Below are 20,210 nucleotides of genomic sequence, written 5' to 3' on the forward strand. Positions count from 1 at the left end.
GAAGCCCAAGGGTGTTTTTAATCTGTTTGTTGTCAATCAAGAAAGAGAGGGAACAGGACTGTGGTTAACAGCATGAGAACTGCAGTAGTGGCTGAGGTTGCAGGACTCTCTGATCGTGCATCCTGACGCTGGCAGCAGCCATGTATGTGGATGTCGAGTGTAAAAATAAGGAAGGCTTGTGGTGATTTTTCTCTCAGGAAACGTGCCAGCCTCTAGCAACCATCAGATGCTTCCCTAAAACAAAAAGTGGTGGGATGTTAGTGCATTTCTAACAGAACTTTCCCCCCGCTGCTTTGTCTAGTCCTTTTGTAAAGCAATAGGCAGCTTTTGCATTCATGACGTGATGTAGGGAGGAGTTTGCAGGGAAGCTGCCTGCTGTATGAAAAGCTCTCTTTAGTTTATTCTGAACCTGTTGCTAGTCAGTTCTTACACTGAGAGTCTTCATGAGCAGCCGTTTCCCCTTTTCCCACTTGTCTTTTCTGTGCTGCTTGGGACTTTTTTCTTCAGGATCCTTTCCTCATGTTTCCCCTCAGTTGTACGTTTTTCCAAGCCAAAGGTCTTTCTGCACCATGAATCTTTTTCATACTTATGCCCATATCTGTACTTTTTTCATTCCCCTGAATCTTTGTGAAGTTAGGAGGACTAGAACTGTCCAGAGGATTCAAAAGGCCTGAGGACAACTTCCAGATTTTTTTTGTTCCTTTTCCGGTGTTTCTAGTCATGTTTCCTTTGTCATGTTTTCTCTGTTTACTAATCCTGAGCTGATCTTTTCCTTCCATGATAGCATGTTTTGTGCTGAGGGCTAACAGAGTGAGACAAGTGTGAGACAACCTAGGTGTTTATTTGGATTGAGGGTTTTCTGTACTTTCTTGAAACACTAACACAAGCTTCCCAAGACAGCAGTCAGACTTGTGGCTCCGTCTCCTCTCAACACATTATACAAATCTGTATTCTCTGCTAAAAATTCATGTGTACAGCACTCTTCTAAATGCAATATGACATGTTTTTTTGGAGGATACAAAGTTATTACAGAATGAACAAAAAGACCAGTTTTTCCTTTCTTTTCCCCCTTCCTTTTGCGAGTTGTCTCTCTCTCTCTCTCTTTCTCTCTCTCTCATACTGCTTTTGAGACTAGTTTTCACAAGAGAACAGCTGTTGTCCTGTCTTGTATGTACCGTGTGACTGTCACTGCTCAGAAAAATTTCCAGCCCTCTCAGACACTCTGCTGGAACAAGTCTGAAAAGCAGCACTGGCTTTGGAAACAACTAGTTTCTGCTACAAAGAGCCAAATGGTGCTGTTGTGTTGGTTGATGTAAAGTAGGGTGGTTGTAGTCAAATAGCCCATCAAACTTGACAAGCATATTATCTTCTCTTGCTTTAAGAAAAAAAAAATAGAATCTTACTGCCAGGAGGGAAGGCCAGAAAGAACGGTGATAGGGATAGAGCTTTAGGTAGCCATTACTCTTTCATACTCTTTCGTCTTGTTGTTTCCTTGTGCTTCAGTTTTTAGCCTCCCGTTCTCTCTCTCTCTCTCTCTTAAATTGGGATTAAAGTTTCCTGGGGAGAGGTATGGTCTTGCCTGAATTCTGTAGGGAATCCCATGTAAGCCTGTATGGGATGCTTAGACCTACTGAAGGATTTTAATATGATCCTGATTTTGGGATGGAATTTCTTTATCAATTTCTTTCTGGGTGGGCTAAATCCAACTATGATTATAACCACACCAAAAACAGGAATATTGAATATTGCAAGAATGTTCATGTTTCTGTCATGAATGATATTCTGACATTTGGTGTTTAAAAAGATTAAGGCAAAGCATCTTTGCACCTACCCAAAGTCCGAAGCCTCGTTTTCTAGCTAAATATACACCTCATTCTGTTGGCTTTTTTCTCCAGTAGCACCTTCCTCGAGTGTTAACCAGTGCTAATTCTGTCCATCTTCTCACCCTCCCTCACATCGCCCTCTGCTCCCCCCCCAAGCACCGACTTTATAACAGTCTTCCCAGCTGTTTAGAAAAGGTTTGGTTGTAAAACAGCAGAGGATGTGGATGATTACTGTGAGATAAAGTTCAGAATGTTTGAGGTTGTCTGATCTTGTGCCTGCAGTAGCAAGGAAGTGGTCTCATTGACCAAAGCAGTACCTCTCAGATTTCTCTGTATTTTCTTAAATAGATGTTGGCAGTTGGCTTGTAAAGTGCTCACTATGAACTCCTTCCTGGTAGGTATCACAGAAACACTGATATAAAATTATTTGATCCCTAAAATGTTTACTTTGGGGCTCATGTTTCCCTTTAGCAATCGTTGTTGCAAAGCTCTGGTAAGCCAGCAGGCTTTTCATCGCTTAATCTGCTTTGGCTGCTTACAACCCATGTTGATTAAAATGAACAAATTACTATGAGATCATCAACAATGATTAAAAATTATTATCTCGTAACATGCCAAAACCTGCAGCCAGCAATATTGGAGGGAAAGTAAAAAATCTGCCTAGTTTTATCGTTGGTATTCCAAGAGCTAACTCTTCAGTCCTTGAAAGAAATATTTCTGTTTCTTGAAGGAGGAGCAGGAGGAAGCCAGCCTGCAGGATGTCAAAAAGAAAACATACCTGCACACCAAAAAAGTTTGAAGAGTAGCAGATGATGCTGAACTGTAATGGTTTCTATGTAGCTTTTAGTGTTGTGGGAAGAAATGTCTAATATCTGAGCGATATGTTGGAATTAGTCATGTACCTCCTAGAATGATGCAGCCTATTTTCCCTGTTGGTTCTTTTGTACTTAGTCATAGCTCCTCTGTAAGATACCAAATAAGTGTCTTGCTGTCTCTTGCTCCTACTTCCTTTTCTTAACCTCTTTCTTCCTTGTGGCATCTTTCCCTCGCACCCCAAGAAAGTATAAAGTTAGTGTTTACTTCAAATATTTAAGAAACTTTTGAGGTTATTTTGCTGCTACTCTAAAACTTTACAGATGGAGAAACTCCCATGAGTGTCAAGGAGCACAGGGAAAACATGCAGGAGTTACTTCAGCATGTACAAAGCTAGTAGCACTTGGGGACTGTCTTCAGACGCTAATGACATTGTAATTCAAATATGTTCATAATACCTTTTTGAAAAAGGAAGGAAAAATAGCTGTAGCTCCCAAAGTCGTGGGATGCACCTCTGTTTATATTCTGAAATGTTCTTTTCCTTGGGAGGCTTTTAATTTACCAGTAACAAAGCAGCTCTTGCCCAATACATCTGCACACAGAAAACCAGTCTCCTCTCAAATGGCACGGTATCTCTTTTCACTTCCTTCATTTTAGAGATCTTTTTAGGGCTTGAAAATTGATGTCAGTTTAGAAAGCAGTAGAATTTGGAGAGAAGGAAAAGGGAATAGAATAATCTGTGGGACTGTCATATGTTGCAGATCACTTTGAATTCCACCAAATATTTACAACATCCCCAGTAAACTCGTTAATGGATCTATACAGAGAACAGATTCAAGCAATCTGTAGAGGAAGTTTTCATTTGCTGTGTAAGTGAGGGAGAGGAGGGGAACTTGTAAATTGAGGAAATCTAAATGTAAGGAGGTTTAACTAAGAAATTAAATATTTGTAGTATCAAAACCTATACACATAGATGATTTTCCTCAAAAGCTCTAGATGCAAGCACTTTCTGGACTTTAGCTAAAGTGTAAGTACTTTTGGAAAGACAAGGCTAAGATATGTATAAACAAGCAGCTGTGAAACAGTTGGCATGCCTGGTTTTGAGCGGATTAAAAAACAAAACAAAACAAAACCCAACAACAACAAGAAAACCTTGCCCCTAAGTTGTAGATTCTCAGAAGAATGTTTCAGATTACTTGGGGGGGGGAGGGAGCAATGGAAATAATTTTAAACAACATGGTGCAATTTATACATGTTTGGGTGAAATAATTTTTGTTCCTGTTTTCAGCTTGAAATTTCTGATTTAAAAATAGAATACCTATGTAGTTTCTAGGAAAAATGCTCAATGAATCATTTATTTTGTGTGTTAATTCAATTCAAACATTTAAAACAAAACCAGATTAGGATACAGTTGTATCTATTGTATCTTATGATGATATAATGTACTACAAACTTCCTTTCCTGAAACGTTTTCCTAAATGCAATTTGTTTAGACAGCTATCAGTTGGAACAGCTTGACCTGATACAAATATTTGGTGTACAGTTCTTAAATGACTGCTTTTCCACTTCCTTGTGCCTCTGCAAATTTGCAGCATTTACCAAGAAATCCTTTTTGCCAGGTTTGAAAAAAGAAAAAATAAATAAGCCACCCACAGGCACCCCTCCCCACACACACAGTTATTTTGCTTGGTTTAGCAAAGTGAAAGCAGAATGAGAATTGTAGGAGATGTCGATTACCTTCTTCCTCCACCAAAACTGTACCGTTGTAAAATGTGAATCTCATGGTTATCTGGCACTGTCAGAGGAGTATCTGTGTTGTTCAGGAGAGGACCCAGATACACAGCTTCTACTCAGATGTTGGATTTCAGGCTCTCAGAGCCCTCAGATCGGAGTGGACAGTTTGATCATATCTTTTGCAGGACTCCACAGATTTGTAGTTCTCTTACCCTTTTACAATATACAGTGGTAATGCTCTTCATTAAAGGTGATGTGTATTGCTACACACGTATTAGAACATCAGTAAGGTAGGATGAAATGTTTGAAACGCTTGTTTTGCTACAAGGATTGTACCCTTCATGCCTTTGTTTTTTTTTTTTTAAGGTATTAACCTAACATATTTTTGCTGTTGTGAGTTTCTGGGGGGAGGAGGAGACGAGCACAGACCAGCCATTTAACAGAAATGTTATTTGAAGCTGTAGTTCATTCCTAAGTGCTTCATTTCAGAAGCACGAGGAACTTGCTTACTCTCTATGAGAGGCTGTTGCTGCTTTGTTGGTTGCTTCTCTTTTTGCTGGGCTGGGCTGGAGTAGTGGTGAGAAATGGTTTTGGACCCTATGCAGCACTGGGAAGAAGGGGGTCCCAGTAAGTGATGGAGAATTGCATTCTGAGTTGTGCCCCGGCGTTTGGGCAACGCAGGCTGTGTGCTTCCCTCTTCTCAGGGTTGGTCTGAAAGCCGACTGGTCTCTGGCTTTGATTTTGTATGTAGACAGAAACAGCAATATACGGGATATGAGGTACATTAGGCACAAGCCTAATAACTGAAGTGTGAATAATTATTTCTTTCTTCTGTTTTCATAGATTTGTTCGGACCGTGCTACCGTTTTCCCAGGAGTTTCAGAGGGATAAGCAGCCCAATGCACAGCCCCAGTATCTGTACGGATCAAAGGTTGGATTTTATTCCCTTTATAATTATGGTTTGCCAATATTTAAAGGCATCATTTTAATTATAGAAATTATGGAACGTGAAAGTTTTTAAAAAGGGACTTGCATACATTTTGTGACTATTTTTGGTTCAACAGACACTTTTTTTCAGATTTTACTGTGAAGATCACCATATGTTTTAGCCAGAGTGTAAGTGGTTAGTCTGATGGTTAGTCTTATTTGACATAGCTAAAAATAATTCCTTCCCTCAACCACCTTGCATTGCAGTTGCTCGTAGTGTCAGAGCAGACTTGAAAAAAAGAACAGTCAGCTGGGGGAGTGAGAATGAGAGCCCATCTTGGGTGCAGCTGCTCCCTTGCTACAGTGCTGAAGATTGTGATAGCAGGAGAAAAGGGAGCAGATAGATAGGAAAAACTGCTTTAGTTATTATCTGACTTAAATTGTACAATTTAGACTGACTGTCCTAAACTATCAGGTATTAAGTGCTTAAATTATTTTGAAGAAAATGTAGTATTTCTTTGGAATCTTCAACCCAAGGATGTCAGTCTTTTTTCATGAAGTTGGCCTTCTGGCCATCTCATCTCCTGATCCTGTATCAGCATGGTCTTTGCTTTGCAAATTAGGAGTGCCTAGAAGGTTTATGCAAGTTTCCAATAGAAGCCGCGTGATTTGTAGTCTTGTACTCTGTGAAGCTACAAATTTTAGTCCTAATGAATCTGCTGCTCTTGTAAAACTTTAATGCTTTAAAGTGCAGAAGAGTCGGAAAAGGATTCACATTTCTGTAGTACGGAAAGTTAACAACTGATCGTCTGGTCCTGTGAATGGTTTTTTATATAACTGTTCTCCAACTGGGAACAGTAAAATATAGGAAAACAGGATTCTCTTACATTAGAGTTACTGTGTTCTTTACTATTTTGGGAATTCACCAGATGCTGTGTAAAGAGCAAAAAGCCCACTGAATTTAGTACAGATTGCTAACTTAATTTATCTAAGTGAAGATACAGTGGGCTGAGGGAGAGAGGATTTACTGGAGAACCTTTTTTTTTTTTTTTTTTTTCATCAGTCAGGTTACATTATTAAAATGAGTTTAGTAACCTTTACTCTTAGAGCTAAATGTTTTTAGAAATCTGATTATTTTTCCATACTGCTATGAGCAGGAGCAATCAAAGGGGTTCTAAGATGCATTTCTGGAGCTAATTCTGTAGCTAAATATGCCTTTGGTAGCAAATATTTCTGACTCTGTAGTTCTAAGTGTTTCTTCAATCTGGTGTATTTTAGAACTGAGGATAACTGAATGGAATTTTAAGGGGACGTTTCTGCTTTATATAGCAAGTAACTGATAGTATTTCTTACATGATGGGTGCTACAAATTCCAGAGTGTGATATTATTGTGTGATATTATTCTGTGCACTATATAGACAGGCTTGTCACAGAGTGCATCTAGTCTCTGTGTTATTTGAGTCCTTTAATTGTTAGACTGCTCAATTGCCTGATGTCTGGGTAATAGAGGAATGCGGAGTAGCCATGTATTTTTGGTTTTATTGTCTTCTTTTTTGGATTTCTTGAACTATTCAAAATATCCAGGTAAGCACTTCCTATTGATCAGATCGCCAAGGAATGATTTCTTTTCTTATTGAACTTTGGTTGGTTGGTTTTGAGCAATCCATGGTGTTTATTTAGGTCAAGACAATGGCTTGGTGGTTTCCCGTGCAGGCACACACTCATACATGAACGTACTGGATTGTAAAGCTTAAACACTTGCTGTGCAGAAGTTTTTGCACAAGCGAAGTGCTTGCTTAGGAATAATTAAAGATCTTTTTTTTTAGTGTTGGTCTCATGGGGGTTCAGATGTCGGATATTTCTATGTGGATCAAAGCATTTGATTTGTATTAATGTGTGTTCATGTTTGTCATAGACAGTTGAGTCCGCATTCTCTATTGCATCTAGTTTTCTGAGCATTATTTTCATCTGATGAGCAAAACAAAAGCCCACAGACACAATTTACTTCTCCTGGCTGGCATGGGAGCAGAGCTGTCAGGTAGGAAGGAGCTTGCCTGCAGAAGCTTGTCAGCCTTCTAAGTGAGCTGGCGTACTTTGAAAGCTCATTGAGTGTGGTCATTGAAATCCCTTTACCCTCTTGAAATGTGTGTAGGATTAGCTAAATGAAATGAATGTCAGCAGACTGAAATTTGGAAACACGGGCCAGAGGCATAAAATAATAGTGCATATATAACAAAGAGTCTCTTCTAGGGATTTGAAACAACACCTTCCAAACGTTTTCATGTTTGCGTGTCTTCTGCGTTATGTTTATCTGCTGCTGGTGCACAAGTAAGCAGCATTTTGCACCATGTTGCATCTTGTTATCAGCTTTCTAGTCACTTAAAATGTTTGCCCTTTATTAGATGAGCGTTAAAAACGGACAGTGAACTACCAAAACACAGGATTGCCAAAAGGAACCTGAGCAGATCTGTAAAAAAGTTTTCTGAGCAAGAGTGGAAGAATCCTGTAGCTCTGTGTGTGTGTGTGATATTCTTGAAAACTAGTGTAGAAGTCCTTAAATGACACTCTGGGTGCATTCCTGTTTTCTGGTGGGAGCAAGATAATCCGTTGCTTGTGAAACGATGTATTTGTCTAAGCAGTGCATAGTAAACTCCTGGAGTGGAATGGGTTTATATTTAGATGAAGGAAATCCCATTCCTGGGAGCGCTTCCATGTTAGCTCCTTACCTTCTCAGTGTGATGTGTTCATGCGTGTGTTTGTGTGCATGTGTTTTGTGCATAAACAATACATTCAGGCGTTGAATTGCCTCAAAGCTGCTCTAAGACTGAACTGCTCCTTGTGTTCTCAGTATGGGATACACACGTACATAATACACAAATATTATGTAAATATACAGATAGGATTGCCTCAAAGTCCACACTAAGAAACAGAGATGCAGAAAAATAAACAGTCTTTTCCAGGGGCCCAAGATGTTGGCAGGGATGAGAATTTCTGTCTCTTGGCTCCACACCTTTAACGTTAAAATCATATTTTCTCTCTTTCATGAAGCCCTGGTCAAAGAAGTGTAAATTTAATTACAAGATCATTTGAAACCATTTTTTCTGCCCCCTCCTCCCCAGCTGCCCCTTTTTGGGAAGGCAACCTGTCACGTTGCCTTCGTGTTCTGAAGAGAGTTTTTCAGGGTGTTTCATGAATCACCTGTTTTATGAATCACAGCAGCGCAGTGCTGTCATCTGCACAGTTTATTTGAGATTGGTGTGTAAGACAAACGCTTGGCAGTTGGAGGAAGTGCTGTGCAGGGGATGGAGAACATGGTATTGCTAACTTAACAAAGATTCCTTTGGAAGGCTTTCCTAAAAGTAATACTCTCCCTTCATTTGGCACATGTTTTCTGCACGTTTTACCTGTCCTAGGAGGAAAAAAGACGCCTCAGACTTAGGTCAGCTCCTGTATTCCTAGCAGGATGAGAGCTGAGGTCTTTTTCAAGTTGTGGCAAGCGTTGCCCAAACACGGTAGCTGCAAAGCCCCGTTGCCTGCTGTGAAATGTTCAGCCCGTGCTCTCCTGTCGAACTCGTACACCAGCTCGGCTGCCAGATGCAATGGAAATGGGCGGCAGCTGCCCAGCCTGCTCCTGGTCCAACAGAGCTGGGTCAGTGAGAGCTGGCATTACGTGTAGGTTCCTACTGATAGCACTTTACAAGGCCTGCAGTCACAGTGCGTCTTTGTTTTTAGAAATACCACATTGTACAGCAGTAGTAAGATTTATTACATTTTTACGGAACATAAATTCACTTCAGGGATTTAAAACAGAGTGACTTACACACATAAGCCAGACAAGATGCATCATTTTGCAAGGGAGAACAGATTTCTGTCTGAAGGGCTTTTCTTGGTACTTTTCTGTCTGAAGGGCTTTTTCTTGCCGTGATGTTCAAGGCGCAATTAGATGACTAGCAGATTGGATTGTTACAAAAATAACATGCCTTTAGGCGTGTTTTTACTGCCTTGCCCCCTTGGTCATACAAAACTCACGGTATGGTTGGATAGAAACTTGTAGCTGATGAATGAGTTTTATTATTTAAAACTGAAGGAGAAGGAGGAGGAAGGACCAGGAGCTGCTTCTCTGAGCTCTGGTGCCTCTACAGGGAGTCACTCGCCTGGGGAGCCGAAAGTACCTTCTGGTGGGTGCTGACGAGCTCCAAGTAAGACATCCCAGGGTATTTGCTTGGGTTATTTGGAACTGTCCTTACAGAGTTGCTATATTGTGTATGTTTTTGGACTGAGGGGAAAGTTCAAAGATAGATGAAGGGATACCATTAAAATCCTGCTGAGTTTAGTGTACGTGCTGAGACCGAGCCCTCATTCAGAATGGGTGGTACCGAGAGCACCGTGGTCAGCCACGTGTCTGGTTTGAGAAGCAGTCAGAAGTGCAGGGGTAACGCTCGTGCCAGCAAGCTGTCATGCTCAGGGTGTGTGTTTCAGTATGGCAATCTGGCTTTCCGTGTGAAAAAATCTATTAGATTTTTATTTGCTCAAGTAATAAATAAATCAATGTTTGGGTTACCGCTTTCATTCGGTTTTGTTTCTTTTCTCAAGTAAAGAAACCCAAACCAGCCCTCAAAATACAAACTGATGCATTTTGAAGCAGCAAATCGCAGCAGAGTCGTGGGCAGCCCAAACCTTTGCCTCTGAGTACTTGGGGCAGCACAAGGGTGTCGGACGGGGCCGTGATGGCGGCAGGCACAGACGGGAGCGCTGCAGAGAGCAGCCCCTGTCGCGAGTGCAGACAGAGCACGCGATGGGGTTGAAGGACTGGGATGTCCCAAGTGGCAGAAGGTCTCCTCCCTGCCAAAAGGCTTCTAATTGATGGCAGAGTACGGCCCGGCCCTTGGCACTCGTTCCCGGCTCTCGGAAGCGGGCCAGCAGGGCTCCTGGCAGGCTGACGGGTTCTCTATGATCGTGGCCAGCTGGATGCCACCCGGCTGCTTCTCCTCGCCGTCCCGCCTCCGTTGGCCCTGCACGCCGAGCTCCTCGGAGGCGCCTGCTGCGCTTTTGGTCCACGTCTTCCCCGGGTCCCATTCGGAGGACCCGGCTCGCCCTCGCGGGCGCTCGCGCCTCCTGCGGCAGAGCAGGTGCAGGCAGCCGTAGAGGAGGACGGCGGCGATGATGAGGAGCAGGAGGCTGCTGGCCAGCCAGATGCCCAGCGCCAGCTCCTTCTTGGCGGTGCCGGCGGACGCCGGGTCTCGTTGCAGCGTGTTAAAGACCCTGCACTGGTCGCTGGAGGGGTTGGCGGACTGGCAGGTGACGCACAGGATGTACGTGGTCAGCGGAGTCAGGTTTTCGACCACGAAGGAGGAGCGGCTGGCGGGCACCCTCTCTTCCTTCTGGAAGCTCTTCCTCGAGTAGCTCGCCGGCATGCTCTTCCAGTTGGGGTGGTACATGACGCTGTAAAAGCTGTCGGCGCAGCTGGCCATCTGGGGCCAGATCACCACCGCTGTGTTCCCTGTGATGTTCTGGACGGTTATTCCCATTGCCGTGCTGCTCGGGGTTTTTTTTCCTTTCCCAGGAGGGATCTTTGGAGAGGGGAGCTTACTGTTTCCCAGGCAGGTATCTGAGGGGTTGTGGTACTGGGGATACTGTGTGGATCGTAGAGCTCTGTAATTAAAAAAAAAAAAAAAAAAAAAAAAAGAGTTTATTAGGAAACAGTGCTCTTAGCTTTAAACTGTCTATTTCTTTGCCAAGTTAAAGGCTAAAAACACAATTAGAGAAATTCAGCCAGAGCTGCTGCCTGTCCAGGTGATCAGCTGTAACTCAGATGAGTTGTATCTCGTCTCCTTAAAAGGCGGTGTATTTTGCAGGATTTGGATTTGGGGAGCCACTTCCTTCCAAAGCCGTTTTCAGATTACTCTGCTCTTGCAATTGGGATCCAGGGGACGCTGGCTCTCAACACCTCGTTGAAAATTTGCCTCTGTCATCTTCAGTATACGTGCTGTGTGCACGAGTGCTACAGCCCCTAGAATAAAGTCACTGGATATTTTTGTCTAGAGGAATTTGCATTTAGGTGGCATTAAGTGAAACAAAAACTCATCGAGATTTGTAAAGGAGAGCGGTAAACATCCTGTGCATTCTGACAGATACAGCCTTCCAAGAGGGAAAAAACTAATGATCATAAGTCTGAACAGATGCATCAGTACATGTCTCTCTTCTTTGGTGTGATGCCGGAGTATTCTGGTTAGTACAACAAACATTTTGATTAGGGAAAAAAAAAGGCATAGTATTTAGCATAGTTTTATGTTAAGAGACAAGCTCATGGAAAAAAAATGACATTGAATTCTAAACTGAATTGAAACACTGTCTGGCTTGGCATTAAACAGAGGACAGACTGACTATCCAACTGATTAACCCTTTACCCGTGTTGATGGAGGTGTTGTGGTTTTTTTAATAGAAATGCATCATCTATTTTTTCTATCTAGCATTTTATTTTGCTTATTTGGTGTTTTCTGTAATCTCAAAGCTTGCTCTCATGAGCAATGAATTTTTTTATCTTAATTGGCAAGTGGTAGCAGAAATGGATATTGAAGGATAAACTCCTCTGGCCATCCCCAAGTCTTTGCTTTTTGCCAGTCATGATTAACTGTGAAACAAAACAGTGCATAGAAACATCACAGTTCCCATGCAGTTGCCTAAGTGCTTCTTTTAAGGAATATCTTCCTTTTGGGACAAAAAGTTGGCTTCTGCCTTGGTGTACTTTTGATTAAAATGGTTACTTTATAACGAAACAAATATGAATAACAGCCAGTAGATGTTTTTGTTTGGTTGGGAGGTTTGTTTTTTTGCTTTGCTATGATAGTAACTTTTTGAAAAGAGCCTCCCTAAGCAATTTCATCTGATTGTCTTTTGGTTTAATACTCAGTTTCCAGTGGCAGTCATGCGGAAGTTTTTTTCCACTGTGAAAGTTCCTTGCTTTTTTGGGTACATAAATGCCACCAGTAGCACTGTATTTCATTGTTTATGACTTCAGTATAAAAACGATTTTTTTTTGATGATCAGTGTTAAGATGTTAAGTCTCCCGGCTAAACACCAATTTCCTGATGAATAAAGCTCATAAAATTTGCTTGTAATATATTCTGAGATTATTCTGTAATACTTTAATTGCATTTTTTACTAGATGGGAGGCTGGCAAAATATATATTATTTTATTGGGACCTTGATAGTTGCATTGCATTAATAATAGCTTTTATGTAGGAAAATTGTTGCTCAAGGCTTTTGGATTGTACTTAGATCTTCTCCCTACTACCTGGTATGTTTATTTTCATTACAATATAAAACCTTAGGACTGATCTGGGTAGATGCTGCCTTTCTAATCATGGTCTAATTAGGAGCGCACTCTTTTTGATAAAGCAACAGGGTAAAGAAACTGAGTTTGCTATCACATAAACTTAATAGACAGACATCTTGACATCTAACCAACTCCTGCAAATATTAAAATCAGGCACATTAATAAGATCAGCGTTTCTACTTACTTTTTTTTCTCCTTTTTCTGGTTGGTAGCTCCCAATTACTTAAAATTATATTTATATTTTTTAATAGAACACTTCCTTAATACTGTCTAGAAACAATAGCTTCTTCATCGCAGCATTTTGTAAGTAGAGTGTTTGGGGTTTTATTAGTAACAGTAGTTTAATTAGTAACAGTAGTAATTTGTTTTGATTTTTATAAATCATCGTCTGTTAGAAGACATATAGTTACTGGCAAATAAATATTTGGAAACCACATTTGGTGTTTTAAAAAGTCAGTACTTACCATCACTTCCTGACAGAGATTTCAGAACAGGATTTTCAGGTGCTGATGCAAAAATAACATAAACGCTAAATGTTCTGTATCGTTTTCCACAGGAGTTATTTCCTTCATGATCTCTGCTTGCCAGTTTGCTTTTTCTTCCCCCTGGATTGAATCCTCATTGCTTGCTACTTCCAGGTTTTTTCCCCGATGCTGGTTGTGGCATGGCTTCTTCGTCTCTTCTACTGAAATTCATGCAAGAGCACATCTTGTCTAAAGATGCCGTTTGCCTTGGTTTTCAAAGAACACAGAGGAGAAAAACAATGTCTTTTTCTCCCTCTGTTGCTTCCTTCTTGGACAGGGTACTGCCTGCACATCCCTGTTATATGCTCCTGTGCCTGTACCAGTGATGCTGTGAGTGATTAATGCTAGCACTTCGATGACATCAGCAACTAGCTTCTCTTTTTTTTTTGTTAAATTTAAGTAGGGGAGGGAGCAAGCATAGCTTAAAAAACGTTGAGCTCCTTCCCTCTTTCCTCCTCTCCTTCCACCCGCAGCCTTGTTGCTGGCATTTTCCCTAAATACTTTGGTGTTGTGCATCATGGAGGTGTGTGCTGGTGTTTTCAAAATCCCTCGTCACCGTTCACAAAGCTCTGCTAACCCAGTGTTCGCAGGTGGACCACGTTAGGTGCTTCTCCACAAAGGTGACATCAAAGAAAGATGTATTTTTAGATTGACTGACTTCTTATGTATTGGTGAGTTATTTATGCTGAAACCACTCCCTTGGTGCTGTAGCTGAAATAGTTTGGATACGTTTAACGTGTAGACCTACCTGACTGAAAACATCATGAAAGGAGAAGGATGAATCCTGCCTGTTGGCGGATAATGGTGTATAGAATGCTTCATCTATTGGGACGTTTATCTGCAAGTGTTTTTATAATGTTTTATCAGTGTTCATTCCATTCAGTGCCCCCGATTTGCTTTCTGTAAGTGGAAAGCTACGCAGATAGGTACGTTGTATGTGAGGGACTGCAGCTTCAGGCTTCTGGCCAGCAGCAGTTGTTTGGAATCGAGCCTTTTTGTCAGCTAGGATCCAGTAGGAGTGTGAGCGTTGCATATGGAGGCTAATAATTAGCCAAGCATCTATTTTAGGTTACATGCACAGAAAAGATGGCTGAGAATTTGAAAACAGCTCTCCTCCACAAAACCAACACGAGGATGCTGTCCTTAGACCAGACTTGCACAGGCTGACAGAAGGCACCTTGGGCATCATCCTGGATGAGGGTCCTCCAGGAGGTTGCTCAGGGCCGTGCCCGGTCAGGTCTTCATCTCCAAGGGCAGAGACTCCACAGCCTCTCCATTTGACCACTGTAACAGTAATACAGTTTTTTTTCTGATGTTAAAATGGAGTTTCTCGTTTGTGCCCACTGCCTCTTGTCCTGGCAGTGGGCACCACTGAGCAGAGCCCAGCTCCTTCCTTTTTATTCCCCCTATCAGGTTATCAAACACACGGATAATGTCCTCCTGAGTTGCCTCCTCTCCAGGCTGAACAATCCAGCTGTCTCTCCTTGTAGGACAGGTACTCCAGCACAGTTTGTAAATCCCTGCATAGCATCCAGTCTGTATAGTTCTGCTCACTTTGAAGAAATGCACATTAATATGGCCAAGCACCTGACCCTTTTTATACAATTCCAGGAGAATTTCCATGAGGTTACACCCCAGGCTTGGATTTGCTTTGATGCTGTGTACAGCTAAGATGTTTGAAAAAGAGAGATCCTTGCTAATTAGCTGCAGAGACCAGTCACTGCAAAAGGCTGTTTTTTTTGTAATTGAGTCCTCAGAGGTTTAAAACACTTACTATGAACTGAAAATTGAAGTCACTTCTTTCAAGATGTTTTGTACGTAAAACGGGTTGTGTAGGAATAGAAGCTGTGCTTTGAGTTCATGTACTACTCATCCTTTTCTACCTGTGTAAGTAGAAAAATATGAAAGAGGAAAACTTCATGGCTCTATAAATGGCAAGTGAAGGATACCTGGTTAACAAATATTGTTTACAGGAACTCCCTTGCTAAGCAAGAAAAACCTGTCTTACAAAAGAGAAGCTTTATGTTTTAACTTCCTGGATAGAGAGTGAGACACAAAGTTGTTGTTTTGTATTATTTTTTAATATGCTTAAAAATGCTGTCTAAGTGAGATTATTGCTAAGATGCAGTCAGCTGAAATTTTCATTAATCGAATTATTTTTCTCCTTTTAGGCACTGAATCTGGCGTATTCCAGTATCTACAGCAACTACAGGAATTTTGTTGGCCCCCCTCACTTTAAAGTCATCTGTAGGCTTCTTGGGTATCAGGGGATTGCTGTGGTGATGGAGGAGTTGCTGAAAGTCGTCAAGAGCTTGGTATGCCAATTGTCTTTCAGTATTATTATTCCAAATGGCTTCTGATAGGAAATATCTTAAGAAAAGCAAAATGAAAGTAAGATTCCTAAGGAAAGTAAGATCTCGAGTAAAACTGAAGTGTTACATTTACTGAAGTTCAATATAAACTCTATTTGAGAGTACCCAATGCCTTGTGAAAGCAATAGAAGATGTGGTAATCTGAGCAGTGTTTTAAAAACCCTGGATTCAGGTTTGGGGATAATTTAATTTGCAGAGGCTCACGCTGGTAGGACCTGGGTAAACCCTGGGAAAGTATAAATGTTTCAAATGAGTTGATTTACTTTCTCAGAATATCTGGAGCTGGAATGTGCTTTCTGCCCTCCCTAACTTCAGGGCTTTCATTACTAACAGCATTGACAGATGACGCTTAGTAACAAGGAAGGTTTAATCTCCACGCTTGATCTAGCAGAGGATAGCATCAAGCCTATTTAGAAGAGTGCTCAGACCAGATGTTGAAGAAGTTATCCACACAGCCGTTGTATCTAGTATTGGAAATGGCCTTATCTGTAACTAAAAGGAGATTGAGGGGCTCTTTGTTCACGGTACTGTTAATATCTGCATACAGCTGTAATACATTGCATTCAAGTTTAAGCTACAGAAATGGTCTTTTGTTCCCTGCCCCTGTTGCCTATAAGGAGCACACTGCCAAAATAATCCAGCTGTAACAGGTGGAAAGCTGTAATATTCATAATCTCCTTTCACATACTTGACATATTTGGTAGTTTGTCCGTTGCAATCCCCACAATGTTCTACATATGTTTTTGAAATTCTAGAAAGGATGGAGCCTGCTTGAAGGGATGCTGTGGTATATTGTCAGGGAAAGATGGGCTTTGAGCAACCTGCTGTAGTGGGAGGTGTCCCTGCCCATGGCAGGGGGTTGGAATTAGATGGTCTTTAAGGTCCCTTCCAACACAAACCACTCTGTGATTCTATAAAAACAGACATAATTTTCATGCTCTGGGGTTGAGTATTGGTTTGTTGTTTTGGGAGGGATGATGATGATTATTTGCAAATCATCTCCGTTCATTAAAGGTAGCGTGGAATGATTAGGCATTTATAAAGGAGGCTGAAAAGACTGGGGGGAGGTATCCTGCTGATGCTTGATGCAAATGTTCAGATGTAGGGAGATGTATGTGTGTATATTTATATGTCTGGAATGTATAGATGTATTTATAAATATGTCTGGAATGGCCAATTTAAGCTGTTAAAGGCATACCTCATATTAAGGATTGAAAACATTCAGATGAACTTTTATTTCTTTTTTTCACCAAAAATCAAAAGGTTGGTTAGACAATAGAGACAGACTGTAAGAAAAGATGATGATTTCCCGTACTTCTTTTTTTTCCTTCCTGGCTTTAGCTGCTCTGCCGCTTTTCCCATGGCAAAAAGCAGCTAATGCCATATGAAGGAACTGTATTACTGTGCAACTGTATTCATTTGGAGAAGTTGCTTTTTTGAAGATGACAACTGGCAGAGTTAAATGCATAATTTTTAGACCTTGTTCAATCCACATGCTTTCTGAACACAGTTGTTGTAAAGTTTCTCAGTTAGTAACACCGACATAATAACGAACACTTGTTTATTCTTAGTTACAAGGGACAATTCTTCAGTATGTCAAGACCCTAATGGAAGTGATGCCTAAGATCTGCAGGTTGCCAAGACATGAGTATGGTTCTCCAGGTTAGTTCATGTTTGATGTTACCATAGTAGCCTTAATGAGATTATACTAATTACTGTCTTCTGGATCATGCCTATCTCTCTGTCCCTCCCCCTCTTCTTTGTCCCAGTAATTAGCACTTTGTCTTTTTTTCAAAGCAAGAGCCATTAAAGGCTGGGCTTTCAGAAAGTGCTTAATAAAGGACTGTATGGTGTTTTAAAACTTACGTCCTTAGGGCAAATAAAAGGGTGGCAATTTGTTGATAGATAGACAGCCTTGTGACATAATTGAACTTGAGCTGGGATGTTCAGAATAGTTTCTAATTCTAGTCTTTCTCATAAGCACGTTGAGCTTTTCCTTTGCAAGTTAGCCTCTTGCACCAGTTCTGTTTAAATGATTTAGATAACACTGTCTCTCTGGAAAAGCTTTCATTCCCTCTTGCCTTTACCTTTATGAGATGTAAGATAAAAGGAATGATGCTACTGAGAGGCAGACTGGTCCTGCCAGAGTAGTTATGTCAGGATGTGCGGGGAGCATCTTAGCCACTTAACAGGAGGCATGACAGTTGCAGAAGAAATGCCTTTGAAAGTTGCTTGCCACTATGGGGAAATAATTGGCTAATTAGTTTTTATCACATTGTTCACTGAAATTTTGAAACTGCTTCCCCCCTTCAAAATATTCCTCCTCCACAATGCCTAATTAACACAAATTAATCTTTCCATGTGCCACCCACCTCCTGAGTATATCTATTTTTCCAGAGTTGCTTAAGTTTATTAAATGCCACTCCAAGTGGAATGGGGTTGTTTTTTCTGCTTCCCACAGCTTGCTTGACACTCCTTGCCAATGTTAAATGAAATCGAGGACTTACTAAGTGTTTCCTTCCTGTTTTTCTCCCTGGAGTGTAGAAATGGATGAATCATGGTAGTTAGAAGTATAAAAATAATCTATCTGAGGTTTTTATCCACTCATTAAGGCCTGACCACAAAAGCAGCATGTATTCTCAGTGTGAGAGCATGCTGATTATGCATCACCAGGGTCTGAGGCGCTACAGGCGAGGCTAGGAAGCTTGTATTCTCTTGCTGGAGATCCTCACCTGTAAGAGTATTTGGTGGGAGATGCCCTGGGACATAAGCAAAAACTTTCTTCTAAGAATAAAAGGCAACCCGTCTTATAAGAAAGGAAAAACTTGACTTGTGTAATGGTAGCCTTCACACGGCTGATCTACACTTGCTACAGGACCTAAACCCTTTTAAATCCTTCATAACTTCCTTGTTTTGTTTAGATCATGAACAATTTTGACCTTGTATTTGGAAAAATATCCCATATGTTTAGATGCCTGCTGTACCGAGAGGTCAGAGTAATTCTTCATGTTACAGTATAAGATAGTAGCAACTAGAATTGGAATGGGTCTAGCAAAACCACTTGATTTCTGCGCTCCTTCAACACCCCTGTGGCTGGCACACAGGCAGGTTTTGTCTTGGCACGTGTATTTTTCCTGTACTGAAATATTTCAGGCAAAGAACACTTAATAACTTCCCAGAGAGTCTCTTCCAAGAAGTGGCAGAGCCAGCCTTTGTAGCGCTGTCACGTCTTCTCTCTGTACTCTTTTGAAGATACTAAACAGAAAATGTGTGTGGAAGCTCAGGGCATTTTCATCTGACTGTTGTATCACTGAAGAATTGTGTTGCTGTCTCTGGAGCCTTTCCATCACGGAGCTGACTGCCCTCGGAGCAGATCCGACTGATAAGAGAAATCACTGTCTGTGATGGGAACGTGCTGTAAATTTTAGCCTTGGTCTGGTGTGCAGAGAGGAACTGCCATAGTATACAAGGGGGAGGCTCAACCCATGCTTGATTTGAATCCCTGTCATCTCCTTTCTGTGTTAAATTCTCTGCAGCTGTCTGTGCCATTCCTCATTTACTTGGTTTGCACTGAAAATACAAGCAAGTACACGCCAGCTGTCGTCTCTTCCTTCCTCTGCCTCCCAAAGCCTCCTGCATAAGTAGTGTTTAGTGGTTGTAGTAGTAAGCCTGCGTGTTCTGGAGCATGTTTGTATGCTGCTGCTTTTCTTTGCTGACAAACCATCTAATCACTTCTTTATAATTGCCACTACCTACACACAAAGGCCAAAACGGTGATTCTCATCTATAGGTTAAGTTTGTAGATTCTTGTCTGTCTCAGCGTAACATGCATTTATCAATTTAGAATTAATCCCCTGAGTCCATTCTCCACATGCAAAGCAATTTAAGTGTGCTCAGTAGTGCCCTGGCTGTTTCTTGTACCTCGAACCTTGATTGCGAGAGCTTTGTTTGGACTCCACTGATTGCATCCTGTGAGCTCTGCGTACTCAGCCCTCTAGACCCGTGGATTTCTGAACAGAGATTTATTCTCGCTAAAAGGAGCGGAGCGCAGACAGTGGCGTTAGTTGTTCAGGACTGCTGCTCGCCAATGGGTTTGTTTCCATAGAAACAATCTTAAAGCAGAGGGGAACTTGCTTCTCTTGTAGTCGTAAAAATATTTGTCTAAAAATACATAAAGCATAAGGATTTTTTAAAGGGACCTTTTAAAGTCTCTAAGCTTAGAGGAATATTGACTTATAAAAGTTTAAACTTGAGCTTTGATCTTGGAAATAACGTTTTCTGGTATTTTTCTCGTATCTGAATATAGCCTCCCTGCTTTTCATAAACAAGTATTTCATCTCCTGCCACTCTGAAATGTCTTTAGACACGGTGAGGAAAGGAGTTTGTCAGCTCCGCTGTGAGATGAGGCTTAGATTTGTGTCGCTGCCACATCACCCCTACAGGGGAAAGCTTTGAAAGAAAATCCATGAGCTCAGCAAGGTATGAACTAGCCAAGAAGGTAGCCTAAGTGCAGGCTTTTTTCCTAAGTACAGCATTTCCATGTTTCTTATTTTAAAAAATAATACATAAAATAAAAGTTAATTTCTTGGTGGAACGCCGTGGCTTGAATCCTCTTGGGGAAGAACAGGAAGGAAATTTATTCATAGGTTTTTCTGGAACCCGTCCATTGCAGAAAGATTTG

General features: G+C 41.3%; 2 protein-coding genes across 4 annotated transcripts in view; one reads left to right on the top strand and one right to left on the bottom strand.

Moving 5' to 3' along the window:
- CYFIP1 (cytoplasmic FMR1 interacting protein 1) overlaps window positions 1–20,210 on the top strand; it is a 68,965-nt gene that overhangs the window by 37,358 nt on the left and 11,397 nt on the right. For all 3 annotated transcript variants that reach the window (XM_035558152.2, XM_035558153.2, XM_035558151.1), the window contains exons 23-25: window positions 5,214–5,301; window positions 15,329–15,472; window positions 17,101–17,191. In XM_035558152.2, the coding sequence (XP_035414045.1) occupies window positions 5,214–5,301; window positions 15,329–15,472; window positions 17,101–17,191 (323 nt within the window). The remainder of the gene's footprint in view (window positions 1–5,213; window positions 5,302–15,328; window positions 15,473–17,100; window positions 17,192–20,210) is intronic.
- On the bottom strand, window positions 9,179–10,825 carry LOC118253625 (fibronectin type III domain-containing protein 9-like). The gene has a single exon (XM_035558164.2). The coding sequence runs from the start codon at window positions 10,823–10,825 to the stop codon at window positions 10,154–10,156; it is 672 nt and encodes a 223-aa protein (XP_035414057.1). The 3' UTR covers window positions 9,179–10,153.

The sequence above is a fragment of the Cygnus atratus genome, chromosome 1, assembly GCF_013377495.2.
Source record: "Cygnus atratus isolate AKBS03 ecotype Queensland, Australia chromosome 1, CAtr_DNAZoo_HiC_assembly, whole genome shotgun sequence".
Taxonomy (NCBI): domain Eukaryota; kingdom Metazoa; phylum Chordata; class Aves; order Anseriformes; family Anatidae; genus Cygnus; species Cygnus atratus.

What these genes read in the sequence shown, in the direction of transcription:
- LOC118253625 (XM_035558164.2), bottom strand. Translation starts at nt 10,825, where the DNA reads ATGGGAATAACCGTCCAGAACATCACAGGGAACACAGCGGTGGTGATC.